This window comes from Eptesicus fuscus, chromosome 10, assembly GCF_027574615.1.
Source record: "Eptesicus fuscus isolate TK198812 chromosome 10, DD_ASM_mEF_20220401, whole genome shotgun sequence".
Taxonomy (NCBI): domain Eukaryota; kingdom Metazoa; phylum Chordata; class Mammalia; order Chiroptera; family Vespertilionidae; genus Eptesicus; species Eptesicus fuscus.
The window spans coordinates 58,315,894-58,343,548 of NC_072482.1; the positions used below are offsets into that span (position 1 = coordinate 58,315,894).

The window sequence follows — 27,655 nt, forward strand, 5'->3', positions numbered from 1 at the left end:
CGCCCCCCACTTCAGGCGCTGGTGTTGAGTCAATCAGACAAATGGGAAATCTGCAGCTGGGAGGGGAGAGCCGCCGCGCCGGTTAACACAGACTGAAAGTGCTGCGGCGACACTCGGCCCTCCAGTGCTCGCGGAGGAGGGCAGCGCGCAGCACCTGTCCGCCGCCCAGAGCCGGGACGCGGGCGCCCGGAGGACGTGATCGGGAGGGAACCGCCGCGGTGCGCGTCCGTCTCCAGCCCGCGCCGCGAGGGGACGCGGGGAAAATGTGGACTGTGTAGAGATGAGCGGCACTTGTCTCCGATGTTGGATATTTGCTTGGAAAAACGCGTGGGTACGACCTTGGTAAGGAGCTCGGATCTTCTCTGTAAATCTGAAATTGATCTGAAAACTTTTTTTTTTTTTTTTTTGCTCTCGTCGCAGTAGAAACCAGAAAGGCTTCTGCTTTAAGGCACTTAGAACTGTCAAACATTTATTTATAAGGCTTTTTCCTTATGAATCATTAACCCTTTCAGTTCCAGGCGTCACTGTCAACTCACTGAAATTTCAGCAGTGGCTTCTGCCCAGTCCCATCGTCAAAACAAAGTCACGATCCCGGGTGGGCTTCCTTTTTTAAATGTTGTTTTATTTTTAACACGTATTTGGCATCATGACGGTGCAAGTTGCAACTCCATAAAAATAAGCAGGAGTGTTTAAATCGTAACTGAGGGGAGGACAACTTTGCATCTGGCTTTTCTTTTCTTTTTCTTTTTTTTTTTTTAAGCATCATGCTTAAGGAGATAGAATGTGGAAGCCACCCTGAAGGACTTACCGGGAGTTACGTGTACATGCTAAGGGGGACAGGCTCTTACATGGAAGTGAGACGCATGTTCCTACTTTTTATCAAGCATGTGTATGTGGGAAAACATCGCAGAAGCTGTGTACCTTCTCTCTCTCTCTCTCTCTCTCTCTCTCTCTCTCTCTCTCTCTCTCTCTCTCTCTCTCTGAAAACACTATCTGCGGGCGAGGAGACACTTTCGGGAATCTCCTTGTCCATTTCTAAGTGGGAAGCAGGGCGAGTGCTCCGTGTCTCCTCTATTTGTTATAACTTTAGTTACAGTAAACTGTAGCACATCAGTGACTTCTGGGAATTTGTACACTTTCAGATTTAAATGGAAAGTGCTATTTGTAGCTGAGGGCTCCTGAAGGAATTCTCTCCCGGGAATTCTATTGAACAGTTTTCTGTTTTGTTTTTTGCTTTTCCACTCGGCGTGGGGTGCCCACCAGTCTTAAAGGCACTGTGGGGCGGCGTTTGAACCCCTCACCCATCTTCCCTCCTCTTTTCCTGTGGTCCAAACAATTTCTGAAAGCCTGCACCTCGGTGATGCTGGCAGGATGCAATCCTTTCCAGACTTGAGAGGATAAAAGAGATCCCTCTGCAGAGGGGGGCAGGGGGGGGGGCAGTTGTTTTGAAAGTTGTTTTGCGCTGGGAGCTGGTGGGAAAGTTCAGTCTTCCCCATTTGGAAAAGGCAGGCTGGGTTCCGCTCCTGCAGCACACGCGCTTTCCATTTTTAGCTTCATTCACAGGCAGACGGAGCGCCTTCCTCTTCCTCTCCTTGTTTGTGACAGTCTTCTGAGGCAGCTTTTCCACAGCGCCCAGGGTCTGGCAGCCATGACCCCAGGCGTTCTGGGACACGGGACTGAGCGCCCACAACATTTTTCTGCCGTGAGAAGGAGAGCCGGGGATTGTTCAGAGGTGGTGGTTCTTTTTATCCCCCCCAATGAAGTTGCCACACTTTCTATTTTTTATTTTTTTTTTAAACTTTGAGCAGCATTCTAAAACCCTGCTTCTTTAAGGCAGTCTTCTTTATACTGCTTTTTTGGCTCTTGCTCAACTGTACCAAGCACTCGGCATCTGCTTTTAAAGTCTTCAGACTACTGTATTAGTCATAGCCTCCCGGAGGAGCCACAGGACAATGGGGATTAAAGGCCTTGCCCTTCTCTTCCAGGCTGCCCCGAAGTGTGACTCCAGCAGCGCTGTGAGGCTTCAAGGGTTGGCAGAGGGGACCATGAAAATGGACATGGAGGACGCGGATATGACTCTGTGGACAGAGGCCGAGTTTGAGGAGAAGTGTACCTACATCGTGAACGATCACCCCTGGGACTCTGGAGCCGACGGAGGGACTTCGGTTCAGGCAGAGGCATCCTTACCCAGGAATCTGCTTTTCAGATACCCGGCAAACAGCAGAGAGGTAAGTCGCTGCTTTGTCGCTGAAGAAGATTGGCATCTGATGCCAGGGCTCCCGAGTGGCCCTGGAGGGCCGCCTCTATCGGTGGGGGGATCTCTCAGTGCCTGGAAGTAATTGATCACTCACCCCACTTCTTTCATTGCTTTCTCTTTCCCTAAGTCAGTCCTGGCTCACTTCCTCCAGCCCTCCACGGTTCCATACTAATTAGTAAACAGTTAAGCCTTTTGGCAGCTTGACATGTCTTGGCAAAGCTCAGCTGCAGCGCGGGGTGGACGACATTGTCAGGGAGCCGCCGGCCACTCTGGGCTCGCTGGCCCCGGTCCCCCCCCCCCCCCCCAAGGTGTACAGTAGCTTTTGAGGGAGAAAACTTTTTCTAAGAAAAAAAAAAAAAAACTTGGTCATGTTTCCTTTGTCTCCTTTGGGTCGTTAGATGGCTTTATTCTTTTTAACGAGCCAGCTTTTATTGGCTGGGTTTCTGCAATTATTCTCAAAACCTGGAGGTGTTTATGAACTGAAGTGATGGCATAAACCGGGAAGAGGGTCATGTAAAAGTGTCCTCCGTGCCGATGACTTCAGCGCTCACCCCTGTGGCTCCGAGGCGGCCCGGGGCCCTGGCTGGACTGCCAGGCCGATTCCTTAACTGGCCTCTGAAGTGGGTACACGCTTTGTTGTTTCAAAGGGGCCGAAAACCCCAACTTGGAATGAGCAAAGGATTTGTGGGTACCCTTTTATATAACGAGGACAGCGAGGCGTGAGGTGTAGCTGTGAAATAACTTGCAGAACCACCTCTTGTTTTGAGCATTCGGCCACCGCAGTTGCTCTCACTACTGGGCTGAGTTGAAGGAATCGACAGCTCAACAGACTTCCCACCACCAGCATGACCTCAAGCCACTGTTAGTTCTGTGCTGGCCTCCACGGAGCAGGGCACAGGGGACCCTTGGCTGTAGGGACCCGCAGTTCAGTATTGGGACTCTTCATGGGAGCCATGGCAGATCGCTCTCTTCCTTCTCGAAGGCCCAGCGGTGGAAGGATCCAGGGAGCCTGTTTGGGAAATATTTTGTCTCTTTCCTGTTTGTGTCCCAGTTCCCTGTTTTTGGTGAGGGGGGAGACACGGCCGTCTAAAGTTAAATAGAGCAACTCTGCTTTTGAGTTTCATCATAAAGCAATCTTTTCTTTTCTCTGCTGGGAGAGTGGAGGCCGATTTTATAAAAAAAAAAAAAAACAAAAAAACACAAAATTTAAATGGTAGCAGTACGTGACCATTCCTAAAAATGTAACCCCAGAGATCAGCCTTCATTATACCTCTTTCTGCAGGAAACACTGTTCTCAATAAACAGAAAGTCTCTTACTATGTGGCCCCTGGAATCAGTGTAGGACTTGTTTGGGTGTTTAAGGTTTGGCTATGCCTTTACAAGCGGCAGTGTGTTTTCCCCCATCTCAAATTTGACCAAATGTTGGTCTCTTCCCGGGTTCATTTGTGCTGTATTGCCCTGTCCAGCCCATGAGACTGAAATAAATTTCTATTCTGTGGGTGATCTTTGCCTTTTAATTCTACAGTGTTCAGCGCTCAGCTGAAGTTTTCCATTTTCCATCATTTGACTTAAAATCATAGCTTCGTTTAGTAATGCCCTTCGATCATGTGGTCCAAGGTTCGAAAAGATAGCCACTTAGCCCAAGTGTATAGTTAGAGCCAGAGCCGAGACTTGGAAGGAGCAGAGTTCTGACTTCCCCAGCCGTGCTCTTGGATTATGCTACACTGGCCCCTCTTGGTGTCACTGTGGCTTTATTTTTAGTCTGAACATATTTCAGACCGATCCTTTATTAAGCTGGTTTGGCTTTTCCTTTTCTCCTCTGAACACTTATCTCCCTACTTCAGTATGATCACACCAAAAAAAACACACACACACAAACAGAAAAAAGAAAAATGCTGTGCCTGTATTCCTAAAGGGGGTCCTTCGACACTAACCTAATAAGAGATCAGGGCTCTCTTATTCTATTTTCCCGTATTTTATGTAACTGAAACACTTGACTAAAATAGTACATCTTCAGTTCCTAATCTTGAAAGCAACCAGGAAACCAACTTAAATGCGATGCTGTCTGAAGCTTACTCTGGAATTTGTACCTGTTTTTCTGTTTCTCCCTTTTTGAACTTTGGGGAAGGACAGCTCCCTTAAGGTGGTGAATCAGGAGGACTGTGGGATTGGGCCATTGAGGACGTGCTGGCTGCAAACCAGGTCTCTCAAACAGACCTTTAGGACTGATGAGCTGTTTACACTGTCATTATTCAGTTAGTCCTTTCCGTCCCACAAGCTGTGGAAATAGGCGAAAAAAGCCTTTCCACATGTAGTTTTTATCTGACTGATTTTACTGATTTAACTTGCCCTTCTTTAAATGTTTTCATTTAAGTAGCAGAAGATACCACATTATGTACTGTTGTGCTGACATACTTGGGGATTTTTTTTTTAGCAAGACCATTTTTCATTATGAATTTGTGCTATGTGTCAGCACCTTTTTTTTTTTCTTTTGGTTTAAAAACAAAACATACAACCGTGTTTCTGATCTTGACCCTCATTTTTAGATTTGGTTTAGAATCATTTTGTATCTTAAATGAGGCTGTTCTTACTTCCTATTTCCAGAACTCAAACCAAATATAGACATAGTATTCAAAACTGTTTAAACTTTTTTAACTGATGGGTTATTCTTTTAGGGGGATTTTCCCCTTGTCCTCCTGAAATAATTTTCTATGAATATTTGAATACAGAAAGGTCCATTTAAACATTTATATTTTAGAAGTGGTAGCCTGTGCTGAAATTGCTCACGTTCTAGAAGTGCTGTGGCTCTGAGTCTGACCTCCCAAAGCCATGTGGTGATAAACATCGGATGGACGATGGGGACTCGCTCAGTGTCCACTTTGATTGAAGTCCATTATTAACTCAAGCCATCTGTAAAAAGTATCTTGCCATAACGTGCAATTCTCTTTTCTTCCTACTGCCTTTTATTTGGGAGACATGTACTGAGGCATTACCACATTTCCTTTAATACAAAGATAATTAAGGAGGAAACCTTCTAAAAACATCTCCATTCGCTCCACCCCTTTTTTTAAAAATGAGGTGCATTACCGGCCGAAGTCTTGGTCCACAACAGTTCTAGTCATCTCATTGCAGATAATCCTTATAATTGTAATCGAATGAGGCATTTTATGGGGGTGGGGGTGAGGAAGGGGAGAGATAGCTAGTAATTAAAATCATCTTAATGGCATCTGGGCTGAGGATGCTCACAGCACATTTAGACCTGAATGCTGTTTCTGGTTAAAACCCACTAGTGTGTGTGTATGTGTGTGTGTGTGTGTGTGTGTGTGTACACACTCCCTAAAGGAGGAATTGCTTTAAACAACAAACAGAGAACTTACATTCTCCTTGCTATCAGATTTTTATTTCTCCCCCACTCCCACCCCATCCATCCTACGTTGTGAAATCTTCATTTTGTCTAGTAGCCACTGACCTCCGTGTTCTGTGACTGGGGCCGCTGACAGAGAGGGATCTGCTCATTTGGCAGAGGGGTCGGCTCCACACATAACCCATGACATTGAAGAGCTTCTAGGGTCAAGAAGTGTCGAGGCCAGCATGGTCTCGCTGATAGGTTTATGGAAGGTGCACAGCAGCCTGTCCCCAGCAGAAATTCTTTAGGACCCTGGTCAGTTCCAGTGACATTTCCTTCCTGAGCTAGGTGAACACATTCTTAAGTCTTAGCACTGCAAGGTCCAGGGCACACACCAGGCTCCTCTGTGTTTTGTGCTTGCTCCAAGGATGGAATGTTGTTGGCTAAGCTTCACATCTGGCTGCATCTTTCCAGGGCGGGAGGCAGACTGTGGCCTAGTCTTCCACTTCCCATTTAAGAAAAACACTCAGTTCCTATTCCCCTTCCTAGGTACCTGGCTGAGTACTGTAATCTTAGGAGTTGCAGCTGTTATGTCCTCTTTGAATAATGTATGTCTCAGACATGGATTTGAGGTGAAGGTTTTTATTGTGTATTAGAGTGCTGGACTGAGCATGGATATAGATGGCATGTTAGCTACACGATTCCTTCCCACCTAAAAATTCTGTGATCTTGTGTGTCTATCTACATACATGAGTTTATTTGTATCCTACAGTTTTGTGTATTATAGGAAATTAAAATATTAAGATTCTGTCCCACTTGTAAAGATAATCTAATATTGAGGTTCTTTTATTTGTTGGGCGCTTAGGGGTTCCATAGATCTCTCTTCCCCCACACACCTTCCTCTGTCCAGTTGTTCTCCTGTCTTGCCTGCTGTCTGGCATTTGTAAGGTTACAGATGGGAAGAGTTACCTCCAGTAGTGTCTTATAGCTTCCCCAGTGATTTGCCCATATTGCTCAAAGAGGTATTGGGTGGCTTATATCTTCCTTAAATCTCTAGGTGGCCTTTGTCCATAAGAACATGTTGTGTGTTTTCTTAATGTAAGATTGGTATCTGAAAACCAAGAGGCCCGGGGTTAAAAAGAATGGCAATTCGGAAGAAAAACCCTGACCTCAATGCAATGCTCCTTGTTGGTAATCAAGCTCTGACTCCTAAGACACTGTCTGCAAGAGACTATAATTTAAAACGAAGTTGATGAACCAGTTGAGTACCTTTCTTAAAATTACTGCTTTAAAGTGGATATGTTGAAAATATCAACTGCTAATTATTGGCTCACCAACAAATGACATTATTTGTTTTTCCTGTTTGTCATTTTAATGTTATGGAACAATCACTCAAACATGAATGCCAAATGGTTTGCGTGTCATAGCAGTCAATTCCATGAATTTTTCCAATTAATTAGGTTCAATAATGTATTATAAACAATGAACCTCTGAATAAGTAAGTCCACTTAAGCTTTAGTATATATTTTATCTCAAGACTGTTCTGAGGTACTCCTGTCTCCAGTAGTTGTACTGCCAACAAATACCCATAATGACAAACTGTTATTGAAAGGGCAGATAAGATGTAAATGAAGGCAGAGGAAGAGGATGAAATGAACATCTGCTTTTTTCACCTGTCTGCCAGAAATTCATAAATGACCAAAAATAACATTCTAGCTGACCAACCTTGTTTCAACTTGTGTTAAGGGTAGAAATTTTTTTTCTGTCTTTCCAGTCTTTGTATGTTCCATTGGCTTATATATTGAATAATAAAAAATATTAAAAATAATAAATAAATAAAATTCAAATAAGTTTAAAAATTATTGGCTGGTAAGAACCTTATGAGTGTGCCTACTCTATATGCATTTAAACAGAGGTTTGAACTCTTAATGCAATTTAATGAAGTGTCATTGCATATCATAACTAAAATCTTAGATTCCTTTGTGAACATTTATTGATTTACATATTTCGGCCTCCATTTCAGTTACACAATTAAGCAGGAGCCACCAGGGATAAGAAAAACTAGAAACAAATACTGTCTTTTCCCTCCCCTCTTGGTCCATTTCAGTATGGTATTTAGTAACTAACTTGTAGACTGTATTGTATGGGAAGAAAATAAAAATGGGAAAGTGAGTGTATAAAAACCAAAACAAAACTATAATTGCAAAATGTTGTAAAGGACTACTTACAGAGGAGTTTTTTCAATAGTGATGAATTGCTTCCTGATTCATGGTTGGTGACTTTTTTTTTCACCCCCCTTAAAGAAATTTACGATCAAGGAGGAACTGGCATAGTTAACATGTTTCTTTAGTAAGACCCTACAAAGTCAGAATGTGTGATACATCCAGTCTGAGAAGGTCACTTCCTCTGATCTTAGAACCCGAGGCTCTCAGAACCCACAACTCTCCTCAGTATCAATTTCATTTCAAAGGAGGACTTTGACCACTGTTGAGTAGAAGATGCTAGACAAGAACAAAAGTCACTTTGAAAGATCTTTCTTATAAAGAGAACTTACAAGCTATGAAAGGGGGGGCGGGGGGAAGGCAACACCCTCATCTGGGTTGAAGAAAAAAAAAAAGAATGTATTTGGTTTCTGGTTCCTTAGGCCTTTGTGGAACAACCAAAGAGCATTATTTGGTTTCTGAGGTTAAAACTACTTTATTCCCCCTCAAGCACACTGTGTTTATGGTTTGAGGGAGAGGAGAAATAGGAAACTAGGAGCAGGCTGAATTGGTCTAACCTTGACCATCTAATTCTGCATTATCTGATTCCCGTTCTAAAGCAGAATGGCTACCTCTCTGTTCTTCTAATATAAAAAGTAATCATAAAAATAAAAGACCCTCAGTCACTGGAGAATAATCCTCTAGACTATTTCAATGCTTGGTTAAATATTTGTTTATGATCTGGGAGTTTAAAAATGGTCTTCCCCTAAGGTGAAGCACGATGTTAATTATGTAGGTGCCATATCATAATTTTGTCATTGTTGGTTGCATTGCCACTTGACAACTCATTAAAATAAAAACATTGATTAATATATTGCAGTCAAAGTAATTGTTTCATATGCTTTACCTCCTTTAGGTTCTTGGAGTAGTAAGTAAAGAATATATACCAAAGGGAACACGATTTGGACCTCTAATAGGTGAAATCTACACCAGTGATACAGTTCCCAGGAATGCCAACAGGAAATATTTTTGGCGGGTAAGTATGGAAAATTTTTCCAGTTTCATTAAGAAAAAATAGTAGAGCTAGAATTGCTGGGTCACTTCCTTTTTCAACTTGTACTGGGCCTCACTACCCACAGGTATTCAGGTCCCCATGGACATAGTGAATCCTAAGCAAGTGTGATGAAACTGGCTGAATGTTTGGCCCTAGAAACACAACAGTTATAGGTGGTTAGGGTGGAGATATGGACTATATGGGAATCTTAATTTTTGCAATTCATTGAGCTTTGTGAAGAAAGGAAACAGTTTGTTACTTGCTTCAAGGGTAGGCTCATTTGCATTTCTCTGCAAGGAAGTAGTAATGAGTCACCAAGTCTTAGATTTCACCTCTTCTTGATTTCTTGCTGAGTTAACTTTAATTGAGTGGAAGAATAATTATAAATGAATAATCTTGAAAAAAAGTGCCATTCAGGAAGGCTAGGTAGAAGATAGCACTAGGGAAATGGAGATGGACTTCAGGACTAGTCCTGTTTAAATTCATCTGCACCAGCCCTGGCCGTCATGGCTCAGTGGTTGAGCGTCAACCTATGAACCAGGAGGTCATGGTTCGATTCCTGGTCAGGGCACATGCCCAGATTGTGGGCTTGATCCCCAGTGGGGAGTGTGCAGGAGGCAGCCAATCAATGATTCTCTCTCATCATTGGTGTTTCTATCTCCCTCTCCCTTCCTCTCTCTGAAATTAATAAAAACACATTAAATTCATCTGCACCACAAGATTTGCCAGTATGTAGATTACATCCATAGCTTTGGGGAAATGCTTACAATCATGCAAGATAATAAACTTCCTATAACATCCAGTCTGAAACTCTAGCCAATACAATTTCCTTTGGAATATCAGGGTTAGAAAGGACCTCAGAGGTGAACTAATTAGATGAAATCCTTGAGTAAAAAAAAAAAAAGACTCTGGAGTGAACAGGGGAAAAATTGGGCTGCTTTTCATCTTCCCATAGCTCTCTGCAGGATATTTCATTTCCTCAATTAGAAAATAAAGATATTCGTACAAAATTTAAAAGTAAATTTTTATATATACTTGCATAAAAAGCACACAACAATTGGGGAATCATTATTTGAATTATTTTCAGAAACAGCTGCATGGTAACAACAACAATTGGATTACTTTGGCCAGTATTTACCTAGAACACTTCTACCTTTTAGACAAGTATCTTGACAAAATACATATTTGGGGATCATTCAGAAACTGTTCATAACAAACAAAATTTTTTCAAAAGCCAGGAAGTTTTGTGTTTTTAGAAATGTAGTATTCTATTTTCCAAGCAAATGAGGGCTCTGAGAGTTGTGTGCTCACAACTTTCTCATGCTTAGAATACATGAGTTATAATGGGCAAAATGTTAGTGCATTTTTGCCTGTATTGCCAATAAAATCTTTTCAGAAATGAAACACAGAGGTGTGTAATTCTGCATTCTTAGGTCTGAATTAAGAGAATCTAGCATAAGTCTTATTAATGCCTGGTCATTTTGACAAAGGCAAGAAACACCTAAGAACCTCCTATCACTCTCCCAGTTCCCTCGATCATTCACGATTCACTAAAAGTAACTAAAATGCTGCCCTTGGGAGGATTCATTTGAATCAGTCTTTCACATACAAAGGATGCAGTAGGAGATAACTCCCCACATGTTGTTAAAAGCATCCTGATTTTGCTGGCAGGAATATGGACATCTGTTTGAGAAAAGAAAAAAGTTTCATGCAAATTACACAGTCAAAGAGAAGAGAAGGGATGTTCAAGTTGAGAAACCAGTGACATTTCTTGTAACTGTACTATGAGTCAGCACTTTTTAATCTTCTTGATAATATATGGAAATGTAGTGAGGTGACAGGGAGCAGTGTTCATTTGACGTATGCATATTTTCGCGCGCGTGTGTTTGTGTGTGACTTCATGGCATCAATAATTCTTCTTTAAATGAGGATACAGTAAATTGTAGTCCGTGGAAGGCTGACTGGAATCAACATACCCGTAGCTTTAGAAAGCAGTTTCCGCCCAACGAAGAGTGCAAGAGCGATGGAACCCCATGTTCCTGGAAGTTTGCACATCAGAGTAAACAAACTTGAAAACCCCTCTTGATAGCAGAATTCACCCAGCCTTGTTCCATTTTCTCTTAACAAAACACACCGCAAACGCTCTCACAAGCTGCTTTGATGAAGCCACATGTATTTCCCCCTTCACAATTTACAGGAAGTTACTCTTAAAAGAAAGTGATTCTGGTGTTTACTGCCCGTGTTAAAGGGACAGAGTTCCTTTTTATCTCTGATAACGTTTGAGCGAAATACAGAATCAATTTATAGACTCGCATAGTATGTGACTAAGAACAAAGCAGTAACCTGCTCTCCGGGACGAGCCGGGCCCCACTGCTTGGAGACTACAAGTTGCAGATGACCAGGTATTGATTGTAGATGTGTAAGGAAGTGTCTTAGGTCTGAAGAAGAGGTGTGGTACATGTTAAAAAGAGGGGGAGAGAGAGAGAAACTTTCTGTGGAAGGGTAAGGCGTTTCATTATGGAGCAGTTTCAGTAAGAACGTATATTTTGATTTTTTCCTGTTCTTACCTCTGCCTTCCCCCCCCCCCCCCGCCCCCGAGGGACCTGTGTGCATCTGTTAAACAGAAGTAGTGTTACTACAAGGCAAACTTTGAAATCTGCTTTATGCGTTGCCTTTAAAGAACGACATGGTGTCTTCCTGTTCTTTTCCCAAAAACACATGCCTGTGGCTCTGTGAGTGGCGGTTCAGCCAGCCTCCTCACAGATAAGAGGGTTCCCTCTCCCCTCCTTTGGCAAGGCTGAACATGTTTATCAAGAGGAAAAGTGACTCCTTGGTAGACTGTCAGATTCTGGCTCCTGTCCCAGTCTTCACTTTGTTATGCCAGGTGAAGTTCACCTTTGCCCCACCCAGTGCTTCCACAAAAAGGCAAGGTTCCAAGTATTTATACGAACAAGTGTTACTTCTGGACTCCGAGGCTTGGGGGTGGAGGATGTTTGCATAGTTTAAGCCTTGGGCGGGGGTGTAGGAAATGGCAAGTACAGAGGCCATAGAAAAAGTGGAGAGACTCGGTTTGACGTACTCAGTCAGCTCGTCTTCTACACAGTGACTCAAAGCATTAAAAGTCAGCATCATCGGAATTCAAGTTTGTAGCATCACCCACTTGCCATTCGCTGCTGTGGCAAAAGTAGGACTCGGCTGTTTTCATTCACCCGAGGCGGCTCCTTAAATGAAATGCTGTGTTTCACCCTTTTGTTATTTCCCCCCACACACACGTGAAAAGACGGTAAAACCGAGATGGAAAAGGTAACTGACAGTGTGCCTGACCTGTTTCTGCCCTTATTTCGGCCGATTCAAGACTGCTCGGGCCAAACTGATTTGGTTCTTTTTCTAGCTAGGCGATAGGGGACCAGACGTCACACGGGTGCTTGCTGTGTTGATTCTTAAGAGGTGCCGGGGGCTGACTGACTCTCTCTTCAACCCGTCTGTCTTCTCTTTCGGACAGATCTACTCCAGAGGGGAGCTGCACCACTTCATCGATGGCTTTAACGAGGAGAAGAGCAACTGGATGCGCTACGTGAATCCGGCGCACTCTGCCCGAGAGCAGAACCTGGCTGCGTGCCAGAATGGGATGAACATCTACTTCTACACCATTAAGCCCATTCCTGCCAACCAGGAGCTGCTTGTGTGGTATTGTCGGGACTTTGCAGAAAGGCTGCACTACCCTTACCCTGGAGAGCTGACAGTGATGAATCTCAGTAAGTGGATTACAGAACAACAAAATGTGAAATGCCAGTCCTGTCAGTTCTGCTCCTCTGAGCTAATAACATGTTGTTTAATTATAAGGCCAAGTGGGTGGCTTAAACCAGGCCCTCGGAAGGAGGGGAGGGGTGACTTTTAGTGCCTAGTTCCTATTATAAAACTTGATCATTTGAAAAAAATATTAAGAGCTACTTTGAGTGTTTAATTCAGAAAGTCACAAGAAGAAATGTATGTCCAATTCTAATCTATCCAAAAGGGGGCAGGGGGGAGTAAGATAGAGATTGGTTCTGACAGGCTGGCTTGGCAGGGAAAAGCGCGCCCCCCCCCCACACACACACACACCCCGCCCCTTGTTTGTGGTAATTTGTTGGTGCTTAAAATATGCATTGAAATCTTGTAGAGATGCCCATTTGGTTATTAAGTTATGGTCGGATGTGGAACATATGAGATCGGTTCTAGAAAAACTCGCAGCTGTAATTTTTCAAATATTATTCTAAATGAATAACAAGATTTTATATTTTAGCTTCCTTCTTTTATCTGATCAACTGGTCAGTATTAAAGTAGCCACTTATCACTTTATCGTAACCAATTCTCAATTCCTTAGATTTATAAGCCTCTACTTTTTTATTTGGTGGAAGTGGTTGTCCTTCCCTCTCTGCAAAGGTCTACTTTCATTTTAGTCCTTATCAGGTGACCTCTATGAATGATTTAAGAATTACCATCACATTCTAACCTGTTGTAACTATGCTTGTGTGTTCTCAGTTACACTGCTATGTAATAAAGCAGTTTCTTAAATTAAGTTTAAATTTTTAAAGTAAAATTGTAAACCTTTTTGTTTAAAAGTTTCAGCATCTAAATGCTGATATTTTTGTAACCTGTGGTTTTGACATCATTTCAAACTTAAGGGGGAGTTGCAAGAATAGTACAAAGAATTCCCAGATACACTTTACCCAGATTCATCAATCATTGATATGGTTTCCCTTTTGCTTTATATGAAGGCTAAATTGTTTTAGTTCACACTTTCATCGTTGAGACTTTCAGAATAATAATATTAGCATAAATTAGAATTTTTTACTTCAGCTCTAGGACCAACTTATCCTAGTCAGGTATATTCCCAACTCTGTAGCTATTTAGTGCTCATCCACAGTGTCTACGTCATTTCTTTATGATCTCAATACTATTTATAGATTTCTGGAAAACGGGGAATATAAAAGATTATGGATCTCCTCCTCACAGGCTTGGGTCTGTGGCCCATTGATACACACGTGCCCACGCACACACACAGTGCACCTTGAGCTTCATGATGAGGTCTTAGAATGTTTGGAAATAAACTAGCTTCCAACATGAGCATGATGGATATAATCAGGTCCTAGGCAAAGGTGGCCATTCTTTTCTCTCATTTCCCTTCATTGCTCCCAAGAATCGCTGTCATGTCCCAGAGCCAAGCATCTAAGGAGCTATTCAGCTTTTTCACCATCTGTATGTGCCAGGCCTAGTACTCAGAGCCTGGTTGTAAAAGACAACTTATATTCCAGCAGGGCATCTCATGGGAAGATAGGCAATCTCCTCCTAACTTTCTCAGCATAGCAAGTCACTTCCTTTGGGGGGGTCTTCTTACAGTCCTTGGGCTTAATTATTCATGGGTTCAGAGAAATACCTTGATTTCTTCTTTTTAAACAGTGACTCCATGTGAGGTGATGCATCCCAGTGATTTTGTACCAACCACAAAAGAACCTTTTTGCATACCTCCCTCACTCTCTGCCAATCAAAGAAAGGTTTTTAAGGTCTTGCATTTTTATCCCCCAATGAAAAGTTTTGCACAGTATTTTAAGACTCAGGGGCATATCCTTTGTGTTCAGAAGCAACATTCATGTGTACTGTGAAATGACACCTTTCTTCCCCCAAAAATATCCCTTATTGTTTATGCAGAAATTTTTTCCTAAATGGTGGTCTAACATTCCCAAGTTCCCTGTTATTGTCCAGTATTCATAGTAGAGAATGAGAGGTAACAATACTAGTCACATTAGGCCAAGACTCCTACTGCCGATTGTGAAACCAGTTGTCTTAGGCGTGGTAACTGATGACTGAGACTGATCAGGAAAATTTCCACTATTTCATCAGGCCTAACAGGTAGATTGTGTCTGCAAGTGAGTTGTGTTGGGTTTCCATGCATCAAGCACAAAAAAGGTCCATGCCAGAATCCCCATGAGGGCTTTAAGTGCCAGTGATGGCTCAACTGGTAGAGTGTTGAGGAGAAGAGATTTGATGCAAACTGAGGTCAAGAAAAATAAGTATTCAGAAATCACAAATTGGCATTTTTTAAAAAAACAAAAGAAAAGGAGTCGGAACTATTAAGTTTAACTCCTACCCCTTTCAAGTTTTTTTTGGTATTTTTTTCTATCTATCTTACTAACCCATCTAGAAAACAGTTGACCAAATTATAGACTTCTAAATGTTCATCTGCTTTCTCAGTTTCAGTTGAAAACAGACTTTGTTTTGCCTATTGCAGAACTTCTAGGTTCTTTCTTGTAGTCTTGGGGGTTCTTATTATAGATCGAAAATGTGAGTCGGCATAATTAAGCCATTCAGAGCCTTCAGAAGCAGTTCACTCTTGAAATGACTCTGTCCGCCTACAGCCATGTAAGATTTAAGAACAAAAACACATCTTGATTTTCCTTTTCATGTTAACTCAAGCTGCTGCTGAGTGGGAGATTCAGAAATGACACCAGCTCCCCTGATTACTCAGCTGCTAAGGATGATTTTAAAAATGTACCTTCTGTGGATGGCATGCTGTCCACCTCACAACTCCTCAGGAAGGGTAGCTACGTTCCCTCTGGATATTGTTTTGGAACAAGACGTAAATTTGTTTTTAGAAAGGCATGAGAGATGGCAAACATTTATCGCGGATTTACTATATGCCGGACACTGTTAAATATTTTACCTAGAAAATGATGAATTACAACTTTCTTGTTTGTTGGCCGAATCATTAGCTTTTTTTCAGTTTAATAAACGGATTGTTGAAGCGCTTAGTAAGAACACCTAACTAAATAGGAAGAACAAGGCTGTGGTTGGACTAAACGTTTTGCTTTCGCTTTAATTTATTGAATTTTAGACTTGAAGGAGTATTGAAGCTACTGGAAAAAGTAAGAGACTTAGATATATAATTTGCCACGTAAAAATGGCAGAAAAGGATGATGGTGAAGTGTCTGTATTTCATCTTATTAGGATGACGTTTTTTGTTAACATGGGCCTATGGGGATGCTCTGAGTCGCTCTTTTTCAGCCGGCCTAAAATTCCTTCCTGTGGCTGAGAGATACATGTCTTGCCTATCAGTTTTCCAACTCCGTTGTCTACCTTCCTTTACCATTTAGGCTTTAAAAAACAAAAGTGACAATTTGAACTTCCTGCCTGCTGGGCCTCACTGAAAGATCGATATTGGCCTGATAAGGGGATATTTATTTTGGTTTAGTGGCTTCAGAAATCCCTCTCCCCCAACAAGCTTTCCATCACTGCCCCCATCAGCATCTTCCCCGATAGTGTCTCGGCTGTGTTTATTCTGGGGCCGCTGGCTCACCCGGGAGTAACTGATAACAGCCAGCAGCAGATAACATTCTCCGAGGGGCTCTCAGGCGGGAATCGAATCCCTCCAGCCTGTCAACCTAGAGAATGGATTTGAAGAGCTCAGAATCTGGAGTTCCACAGAGCTCATTTCTAGACCTATCGGATGTCAAGCCTGGAGTTCCTTCTCAGTTAAATCAAACAGGGACTTTAAAAAAAAAAAAAAAAAGATGATGAATGATACTTTACGGAGGCCTCAGCCTGATCCCCACCGGCTCTCCTGCCTGTCGTGGCTGATGCCTTCAGTCTGCTGCCGCTGCTGCGGCAGGTGTTCACGCTGGAGTGGCTGCCCTCCAAGAACCTGAGCTCCAGCTCAGGAGCATGTGTTTTACTTTTGCTTTCCAGGGCGGGCTGAGCAGGGAATTTTTGGTTTCCCTGCTCGGACTGGTGCTTTCCTGAAGGCACTGTGTGTTTGGAGGCAGGGCTGGCGAGGGCCGGGGGAGGCTGGAAGTGTCCTCCTCGTGGCCGCTGTTCCTAAATAGTATATTTACCGAGTCGCAGTGTGCCTGCCGTCTTTGGGAATAAGGCTTTCATCTCGGCTGCCTGTTTTCTTTGGTGCTCTAAGTAATTGGACTGGCTCGGGAAGTGCCTGTTGTGGTTTGGCAGAGAGGACCGTGTCGTGCCTTGTGATTCCAGGGGACAGCGTCGCCGGGAGCCTGGGCAGACCAGGCAGAGCCGGGGTGAAATTCTTGTGTCGTCAGCAAATCGAGGGGAAGGGGTGGCATCTGTGTTTCTAATCTGTCTACTTGGCAGAGACAGTTTTGTGCGGGGTTTTATCAAATTTCGTATTAAACGAGAACGCAGGTGAAAATTGATGACTGCTTATTACTTGAAATGAGTCTTAATCTTTCACATCTAGTTCGCAGGGTGTGCTGACTTTCTCAGAACGGCATTTATTAATCTGTGACATCCCCCACCCCAGTGTTTTTCCACCCCGTTTTAATGGAGGCTCTCCTGTGCTGGCCTGAGCAGCACTTTTCCATAATAAGGGGGTGTTTTCTGTCAGTGGAAACAGAGTAACCTACAGGGCGCGCTTCGCTCCAGCGACCGAAGCCGCCGGGGCCCCGCTGAGCCGGCCCTCGAGAAGGAGAGGCGTTGAGAAACCAGGTGCCTCGCTCGTGGCCCAGCTGGCGCTCAGCTTTTCTCAGGGAGAGAGCCACCTGGGCCATCTCACTTCAGCTCTCTGTACCCCTCTGAGTAACCGTCCTTTCTTCTCTGTTTCAGCACAAGCACAGAGCCACCCAAAGCAGCAGAGCACTGAGAGGAATGACCTTTGCCCCAAGAGCGCCCCAAAGAGAGAGTACAGCGTGAAAGAAATCCTGAAATTGGACTCCCACCCCTCCAAAGGAAAGGACTTGTACCGTTCGAACATTTCACCCCTCACTTCAGAAAAGGACACGGGCGACTTCAGAAGGAACGGGAGCCCCGAAATGCCCTTCTACCCCCGGGTCGTGTACCCGATCCGGGCCCCTCTCCCGGAAGACTTTTTGAAAGCTTCCCTGGCCTACGGGATGGAGAGGCCGACGTACATCCCCCACTCCCCCATCCCGTCCTCCACGACGCCCAGTCCCTCCGCAAGAAGCAGCCCCGACCAAAGCCTCAAAAGCTCCAGTCCCCACAGCAGCCCAGGGAACACCGTGTCGCCTCTGGCCCCCGGGCCTCAAGACCACCGGGACTCCTACCCCTACTTGAACGCGCCCTACGGCCCCGAAGGCCTGGGTGCTTACCCTGGATACGCGCCTCCCCACCACCTCCCGCCCTCCTTCATCCCCTCCTACAATGCTCACTACCCCAAGTTCCTTCTGCCCCCCTACGGCATGAATTGCAACGGCCTGAGCACCATGGGCAGCATCAACGGCATCAGCAACTTCGGCCTCTTCCCCAGGCTGTACCCCGTCTACAGTAACCTCCTCGGTGGGGGCAGCCTGCCTCACCCCATGCTCAACCCGGCCACTCTGCCCAGCTCGCTGCCCTCGGAAGGAGCTCGGAGGTTGCTGCAGCCGGAACATCCCAGGGAGGTGCTGGTCCCCACGCCCCGCAGTGCCTTCTCCCTCACCGGGGCCGCCGCCAGCATGAAGGACAAGGTGTGCAGCCCCACCAGCGGGTCGCCCACTGCGGGCACAGCTGCCACGGCGGAACACGTGGTGCAGCCCAAAGCTACCTCAGCAGCGATGGCAGCCCCCAGCAGTGACGAGGCCATGAATCTCATAAAAAATAAAAGGAACATGACTGGCTACAAGACACTCCCCTACCCCCTCAAGAAGCAGAATGGCAAGATTAAGTACGAATGCAATGTTTGCTCCAAGACTTTTGGCCAGCTCTCAAACCTGAAGGTAGGCCTCCAAGTAGAGCGGTCTGCCTGTCTGCTAGTGTCTGTACCTGTGTTGGGCATGTTTGTATTTAGCTCGCTTTCCACAGCTTATCCATTTCCTTTTCAATAGCGTGAGACCCGGGTCGGGAATAGTTGATGTGGGCTTGACTTTGCTTTTGGCGCTTCTGGCTCCGTGTGGCTGTGGACGAGTGACTTCCCCTCTCCTGAGTTTCTTCTGAATAACAAAAACACGGGGTTTGGGCTGAAAGCCCCTGCTGGCCTGTAACTTGTGTTCCTTCAGCTCAACCAAAACAAAGCCTTCTGAAAACCTCGGGGCTTTATTTGTTCTGTGTAAGACTTTATCCCGATGCTTTTCTTAAGATCTCTGCATCACCTATGCCGGGCCCTCCGGACCACTGAGAGCACAGCTAACACATGTGGCTTCTTCCCAGGTCCACCTCCGAGTGCACAGTGGAGAACGGCCTTTCAAATGTCAGACTTGCAACAAAGGCTTCACTCAGCTCGCCCACCTGCAGAAACACTACCTGGTCCACACGGGAGAAAAGCCACATGAATGCCAGGTGGGCAGTCTTTGGGGGGTGGTAGCACTTTTGACCTCTGTAGGAAATATCTGAGGAGTTGCCCTCCCCAGGCCCTGCAGCCCATAGATTAGCCAACACACGAACCCGGCCTTGGCACGGGCTGGCAGCCCCGGTGCTGCAAGGTAGATGATGACATAGCCAGCTCCCAGTGGGTGGAAAATGGTAGGGGAAATAAACACCACCTCGTGTGCAGTGTGGCCACATCGCCCTGTTTGCTTAATGCCACACCATCGGTGCCACAGGGAGGCTTCTCCCCTCCCGGGCTGCTGGGCATCGGTCTGTAAGCTTGCCCCTCCCGCTGGCAACTCTTAATCTTCTGGTCTTCCCCTCCCCCCGCACTGCAGGTTTGCCACAAGCGGTTCAGCAGCACCAGCAATCTCAAGACCCACCTGCGACTCCACTCGGGAGAGAAACCTTACCAATGCAAGGTGTGCCCCGCCAAGTTCACCCAGTTCGTGCACCTGAAACTCCACAAGCGCCTACACACCCGGGAGCGGCCCCACAAGTGCGCCCATTGCCACAAGAGCTACATCCATCTCTGCAGCCTCAAGGTCCATCTGAAGGGGAACTGTCCCCTGGCCCCAACCACGGGGCTGCCTTTGGAGGAGCTGACTCGAATCAACGAAGAAATCGAGAAGTTTGACATCAGTGACAATGCCGACCGGCTCGAGGACATGGAGGACAACATCGATGTGACCTCCTCTGTGGTGGAGAAGGAAATCCTGGCCGTGGTCAGGAAAGAGAGAGAAGAAACTGGCCTGAAAGTGTCCTTGCAAAGAAACCTGGGGAATGGACTCCTCTCAGGGTGTAACCTCTATGAGTCATCAGACCTGTCCCTCATGAAGTTGCCTCCCAGCAACCCACTACCTCTGGGACCTGTCAAGGTCAAACAAGAAACAGTCGAATCAGTGGATCCTTAAGATTTTCAGGAAACAAAAAGTGTCTTAATTTTGTTTCTTAACTTACGACTTGGCGAGTCAGGGTGCCTGTAGCAGATTCCTTGTACATAGACCCAGGGCCGCAAAGCTCTCCCTCACCTGTCTGGAATTGAAGAAGGAGCTTCAGAGTTACTGAAATCTCAGGGCATAAATGAGCAAAGACAATATATTATACATATTATATATACTTATTTACACCCATATATATATATATTTGAACCTGTGTATTTTGAATATTTTGTGTGAATATGCATAGCCTTCCCATTGCTAAGACTATTGCCTACCATAATTATTTTTTCAATGATATTAATCCTTCATAATTTATTATACAATTTACCATTTAAAAAGCAATAATTAAAAACGTTTACAATGACTGGAAAAATTCCTTGTAATTTGAGTATAAATGTTATATATGTTTGTCTTGTGGCCATTCTTTGTAAACAATCTCTGCACATCTGTTAAAGTACCTAAGATTTAGTGATCAAATACATGACTTCAGTCAACCTCCTTCTGTAATAATGGTTTGAATATGAGGTTTTGGTATTGCCAAAAATGGACAGTTGATGTGTTAATTCATAGGATCATGTCATTTGAACAGCATTGTATAACTTGGGGGTATGTGTGCAGAATTACCCGATAATAGCTTCCAGTAGAATAAACAAGAAAGGGAATCTTGTTTGTGTATGTAGATAGTTGAGTTCTTTTCCCCCTAGCCACGGAGTTACTAGAAAGGTGATAACCTGTCTCCCTCTCCAAAAAGCAGGGTCGCCGCACCCCCAGTCATGCGACCATTCAGAGTGGCCCCATGACTTTTGCATTCCCACCTTATTATCTGAAAATGTGAAGAAGACAAAATGCCATGTTTAAAACCACTGCGAAACATTTCCAAAGCACAGATGGTTTTGTGTGTGTGTGAGGGTTAGGGGCTTGAGTCTGGGTGATGTTTTTGTTGTTGGGTTTTTGTTTTTTTTTGTCATGTTAAAATTGCACAAACATGGTGCTCCACCAGGAAGGATTTGAGGTAGATGGGCTCAGGCCACACTTAAAAAAACAAAAACAAAAACGGGTATTCTCGTTGTCTTAGGGTCAAAGCGGGTAATGAGCATTCCTATCCCCAACACATCAATTGTATTCTTTCTGTAAAACTTCGATTTTCCTCAGTATTTGTGTTTTTACATTTTATGGTTAATTTAATTGAAGATGAAAGGGCATTGCAAAGTTGTTCAACAACAATTACCTCATTGAGTGTGTCCAGTCGTGCAGGAAATGAGGGCTTATCTAATGATTTGCTACTCCAGACGAAACTTAAGTGTTCTCCGGAAAGCTAGAACAAGGCCATTCTATCTCTTAACTCTGCTTAGCCCGAAGATTACATGTTGGCATTCAAGGTGTAGCAAAGAATGATGTATATTTATAAATCTATTTATACCACTATACCGTGTATATATAACATATTTATAACCACTTAAATTGTGAGCCAAACCATGTAAAAGAACCTACTTATCCTAAGGGTAAGAAAAGAACAAAAAAAACAAAACAAAACAAAAAAAAAACCCTTTCTGAGACTTTCTTTAGCACTCAATGACCTCACAATCATATTGATGAGCTTGGGCCCCCCACACTATTTGTAAAAGACCCTAAAACCTTGGTACAAAGGTGGGGACCGCATAACAACCAGGGAAAAAGAGAGATCGCTTTTTTGCTGTTAAGGACAATCTAAGATGGCTTTATTTTTGTTTTGCCACATTATGATTATGTGGTCACACCCAACTCATGGGAATAAAAATTCCATTATTACTCCTTTACTATTGTAATTTTTTCTCTTCCTCTCCCTCCTTCCTAAATAGCTGATGTGTATCACTAGTCAATGTGGCTTATATGTATATACGCAGCATTCTGTTCATGGCACCTAATGCCAACCTGCAGAAGAGAACAAGTTTAGGATAATCCAGGGAAACCCAAGAGCCTTACTGATCTGTTCCCATAAGGAGCAAAACTGGCAGTGTATTATGTATCAGTATTCGACAAGCTGTCCTTAACTACAGGTAAACCAAAGCATCATGCTGACATGGACACCAAATGCTTTCTGTTTCCAACCGCTCCTTTGTCCTCTTTTCCCGCTTCTGTGCTTGCTTATATGTGGGGTTTTTACCGAGACCTGCACAGTGGCTTGAGACTTCCTGCTTCTCTGTAGCGTCTGACTTTCCCTCCAAGGCCTCTTACATGTGAATGTTGAGCCCACAATCAGCAGTGGTTCTATTTTTTCCCCCCTCAAAGTCAAAACTGACCAAAGTTACTGGCTTTTTACTCTGCTAGGACAACAAACTATCTTATGTTTACTTACTGGTTTACATTGTTATTTATGTGCAAATTGTCAAAATGTAAATTAAATATAAATGTTCATGCTCTACCAATGCTTGTCTAGTGTCTTGAGTGAGGGGCCAGTGAGCGACATCTTCACCCTGCTACAAACGGGGCCCTAGAACAGATTTTGAACGTGACACCATTGGTCTCTCCCATTCCATCCTCCCCCCCCCCCCCCCCCCCCCAGCAAGGATTCCCTCATATCTCCATCAGGGACAGCACGTGGCAGTGACATGATGAGTTGATCTGTTATATCTCTCAACTCAATGGTGTAAGCTTTTTCTTTAATTATGAGCTATAACAGTGTTCTCTTAAGGAAAGTTTTCAAGCATTAGCCAGTAAATGGGGGAAGATTTGTTTGTTTTTATTCAATTTTTGTTTGTTTTACTTTGTTGATGGGCATGGGGTGGTGGGGGAAGGTAAGGAAGACTAGGATTAATTCCAGAACTGCCTTCCTAGCTGTATGTGTGTGTGTGTGTGTGTGTGTGTGTGTGTGTGTGTGTGTAGACCCAGCCCACTCATGGGTGGGGCCTCGGGGAGGATCCAGGAAGCTGAGTCAAGGAACACCTTGCCCATTGGTGACGTCACTTTCGCTTCAGTAGCTAGCACTGAGGGCACCACAGAGAATAAGGCCTTTCTGTGCTCTGCATGGTCTTCCTGCCCTACATCCTATGGTATTTTTTTTTTTTCTTCACAACTTGGGAAGAAGGTTTACCACTTGTGTAATTCAATTCAAGAAAGCTTCTGTTTTACCAGAAGCCGGGCATTGTTAATGTGAAACCCAGGGGTCATGGCAGTGTGACCATGCGGCCCCAGGGGTCATATGGTGGTGAAGAGACCTATTTGCTTGTCCACTGATGCTCCAGAAACTAACCTGTCTCCAGGCACAAATAAATTTGAGTCTCATTTGATAGATGTGAATAGGAGATGCTTCTAGAAAAGTGTTAGTGCCTTCCATGGAAAAAGATCTAAAAGCTCTTTGCAAATGGTTTTCGTGCTTGCCATGTCATCCATTACCAAGTTCATGGTCCCATGCCCACCAACTGCATGTTCAGAAAGTAACGCTCCTTCTTACATGTGGACACTCGAAACTGCCTGATTTTTTTTTTAATGTTTCTTCTTTATATCCACTTAAACATCTGTGCCAAGAACTTGAAATGCTGCCAACATGTAACTGTGGGGTTAAGAAAACCAGAACCCTATTGTCATAAACGTGCCAAATGGTGCTGGTTGCACTACTAAATTCTGCAGAACCATTGTGGTAATAATTTTTCAAAACAAAGCCCAATAAGACCCAGAGTGTAACAGTTACTGTCATAAATCATAGTTCTTTACTTGGCAGAGCATGTCTTTTTTTCTGGAGAGTTATATATCTTGGGAACACTTGTGCACTTGGCTGTTGAATGAAACATTACATACAAAGCTAACATTCACTAGGAGCACAAGTCTACCCTGCCGGCCTCCACACAGTTGGATCGAGGCTTCATGCAGCTGTTTGTAGAGCAAGGACAAGACTGAAGAAATCATCATTTTCTGAGTCTTTCCTTAAAATAAAAGCTCTGTTCAGAAATGATGCATTCAATTCTCCACCACAAGGGAATATATAGAATAAATGGATATATGGTGACATGGGGGTTTATGGGCACATTTCTAGATTACCCACCCCCCATTTGAGAGTTAGGAGACCAATTTTGGACCCATCCATTTATCTCATTTTCCGTGTGTGTGTGTGTGTGTGTGTGTGTGTGTGTGTGTGTGTAGACTTTTTTTTTAAAGGAGATAATGGGGAAAGGCCAGAGCAGAGAAATGAAAATAAGGTAAAACCAGGCCTTTAGGGTGATCTGGAATAGAAAGGAAGGTTGAACCACAGAGGATGGCAGCTAAAAAAGGTTGATGAATAACAGAGAAGTTACATAGAATGTGATCACTGAGCCAATTTGGAAGACTCTTCTTTTTTCTTTCGGAGACCATAGAGTTCTTTGCCCACGACATGTCCATTATCAACTTCTGGCCATAACAAATCTGATTATTCTGAACTCTGGCTACCTCTTCAGGGTCTACTTATGGGTACACAGCAGCTACAAGAAATGTTTCAAGACCTGGGAGTAAGCCTTCCACCACATCCTTTTCCAAGCTTCAAGTCCTCCGAAACTCAAGTCCATTTGCTCAAAGTGCTGCTGAGTACTGCTCCTTAAATTAGAAGTGATTTTAATCTCAATATAGCCTTACTCATGTAATTTAAGCCAAAAAAAAATCTTAGCAAGATTTCAAAAAGATATTTTTAACCTGATTTATGCAAATACTTTCCCTGTCCAGTTTCACAGAATACTATAAACTAACAAACCCTCTCCTAGTTAACTTCTTCTTCCAGGTTTAAAAGTAATGAACTCAAGTTGGCCAGGTACACATTTCTTCCTCTCTGAATTTAAGAGAGAAGCTTTAATTTAACGTAAATGCGAATGCAGTCACCTTGTGGTTTTCTCCTACCCCAACCAGAAAGGAAGAGGAAGTGATCAGTAAGTGCCAACGGGTGATTTTGGGAAGAAATTCTCCCCGGTGTTAACAGGACGGGGTTGTTCTCATGGGATTGTAACTAAACTTCCCATCTTTGGGTATCTGGAGGTTTCACCTGCGGATGATGGCCAGCAGCTGTCCTACATTGCTGGTGAGGGGCAGAGCAAAGGAAAGGAAATGAAACCCTGGGACTTTGGTTTAAATCGCAAACACTAACACCTATCTTTAGGGCTTTTTCCTTTCCCTGGAGGGAGGGAGTAGGGTCTCCTTCCTGGGAGGCCTTAGAGAGGAGCCAGGTTGTGTGGAAGCACAGATGTACCCGATGCTCTGGCAAGCCCTTCCTAGTTCTATAATCCAATGATTTCTAAAAGGTTGTGGGTTCAATTCCCGATCAGGGCACATACCCAGCTTGCAGGCTCGATCTCAGGTTGGGGCTCTTGTGGACAGCAGTCGATTAATGCTTCTCTCTCATATCAATGTTTCTCTCTCTCTCTCTCCCCCTCCCCCACCTTCCTCTCTCTCTAAATCAATAAGATAAAATAAAAATTATTCCACATTTGAGTTCTTTCCAAGGATCCTGAAAGGGAGCCTGGTGCCACCCTCATCTGGCATCTGGCATTCTGCAAAGCAACCTCTGAGCGAGCAGCCTCTCAGTGCAGTTACTCCTGGGAAGAGAAGGGGTGCTCCTCACCTCGCCTCCTCCCATCAGCATGGCTCCCCTGAGGGCTGTTTCCCATCCACACACGCAAGGGAAACACTGGCCCCTTTCCATGGAACCCTTCTTTGCCTCCCCAGTTTTAGTACAAGTAACAGATAGTGAGTTGTTGAGACCAACCAACTAAGGATCATTAATGGGGTGATTTCACTCCTTCCATGGTTCCCTGGGCCAAAGTCTAAAAATACACCCAACCTGAGGTGGGAGCTGAGATCATGAGCTCTCCCTGTGGTGGGAAGAGCAGTGAACCAGGGGTGCAGACACTTCGTACTAGTCCTGGTTCAGAGCCTTGATACCTGTGTGCTCTCAAGAAAGTCCCGGAACTTCCCTGGGCCTCTGATCTTGATCCATAAAATGAAGGAGTCATTCCTAAGTTTCCTAAGTTGTCTTCCTGCTCTTTCCGAAGTACTACATCTCTCAGATGCTAAGATCCCATCGTTTTCTCTTATTTCCTTTGGGTTTGCTCTTGGAACTCTGTTGCTATGGCAGATATTCGTAATTTAGACAGATGAAGCAGAGAGAGATGTCAGAGAAAATGGAAATGAGGGGCAGGCTTGTATGGAGAGAAATATTGCGGCTTCTTTGGGTAAAAGAGATGGTTGAGCTTACGAAGGTCCTGCTAATTTGTGAGGACCAGGAACTTCCCCCCAGGAACTAATATGCTCATCTGAGAGGAATCAAGATTCTTCCCGTGGACATAATGGGTTGTGCGGGAGTCAGACCTCTGCTAGGGTTCTGCATGAATTCTAGGCTGTTTAGTTTAGTGGGTTCAGGGGGAGAAGGGTTCTTCATAGTTTTTAAGCAAAGGCATACTTATAGGAAAGATTTAAGTTTGTTGCCACAAAAAAGAAAAGGGAGACAAAGTGACCGGTAGCGAAAGAAGAGAATGGGAACCCAAGAAGACGTTGAAATGAAACGTTTTGGTTAGCAAAGCAGTCAAGGCTTTGATAGTGTTTTAACGGTTCAAGGTTTTAAAAAGGGAATAAAGAAAAAATGAAGCAGAGAGAGGGAGGAGGAGAGAGGGAAAGGTTAAACCAAGACAGAAACTGTGAGTAGATAAGATGTGAAAGGGGCTGAAAATAAGTGAAAAGTGAAAAATTGCTTTATGAATAAACCGTTAAAAACGAGTGAGTGAAAAAGCCATCGTGCTTCCAGTTATTACTGAATCACAAGCTCGTGGAAGCCGGAGGCTGACCTGAGCAGCGACTCCACGCTTAACCTGCGCGCAGCAGCTGGTGCAGGGCCTCCCGTGGGCGGCCGCCGTTTTCTACTTGAGTGTCAGTTTCATTGTGATTACCCTCCGTCACAAGCGGAATGTGGGCCGTTGGGCCGCCTCTCCTGGAGCACAAAAGCCATGGCTTGGTCCTCTCTCCAACCTGCTGACACTAACAAGGCAGGTGACGTCCTCGGAGGACACGCAGGACCCAGACAAACCGAGCAGGGCCAGGGGAAGGCGAGCAGCCCTTCTGAGGGAAGGAGAAGCCAGAGAGTTAGTGAAGCCTGAATCCTCGGCCTGTCTCTGCCTTTTTCTGAAACTGAGCCTGTGATCGCATGCTCGGTGCTCCTTGTCCTCTCGGCGGTATGTTCCCACAGGGATACAGGGTCTTCTGTGCCCAGACCCGACCGACGACCCTTCTGGGGAAAACATCTGGGCGCAGGGCTAGCAAATAAAATGCCAACCATAGCAGCACTGCCTCCGCCCCACGCAGACTTGAGGAAGCGCCGGGAAGTGAATCAGGTCTACCGTGTGGCCTCGCCCTCCAGCCTCCAGCAAGAGCACTGAGGGACGGAAGTGCTCGGGCACCCACCAGAAGGCAGGTCCAGCGTCACGAGGGATGGCCCATACAAATGGTGCAGCTATTTCCAAAGTGGCAGGGTAGCTCCCCTGCCCATTCCAAGCATGGAACCCACTTCTGTATCGGGACTGCAGGCACTCAGCTAACCTCTGACTGTCCGCTCCAACAGGAAGGCGGTGG

At 44.6% G+C, this 27,655-nt stretch overlaps 1 protein-coding gene across 2 annotated transcripts; it reads left to right on the forward strand.

The window, feature by feature from the left end:
- Positions 1–243: 243 nt before the first annotated feature.
- Positions 244–22,490, forward strand: PRDM1 (PR/SET domain 1). 2 transcript variants are annotated; one of them, XM_008154939.3, is made up of 7 exons: positions 244–342; positions 1,986–2,228; positions 8,721–8,840; positions 12,361–12,613; positions 17,460–18,568; positions 18,999–19,127; positions 19,493–22,490. In XM_008154939.3, the coding sequence occupies exons 1-7, from the start codon at positions 301–303 to the stop codon at positions 20,066–20,068; spliced, it is 2,472 nt and encodes an 823-aa protein (XP_008153161.2). In that variant the 5' UTR covers positions 244–300; the 3' UTR covers positions 20,069–22,490. The 2 variants fall into 2 exon arrangements, with proteins under 2 accessions (XP_008153161.2, XP_008153095.1); XM_008154873.3 differs by lacking the exons at positions 244–342; positions 1,986–2,228; positions 8,721–8,840 and adding an exon at positions 12,153–12,161.
- The last annotated feature ends 5,165 nt before the right edge of the window (positions 22,491–27,655 follow it).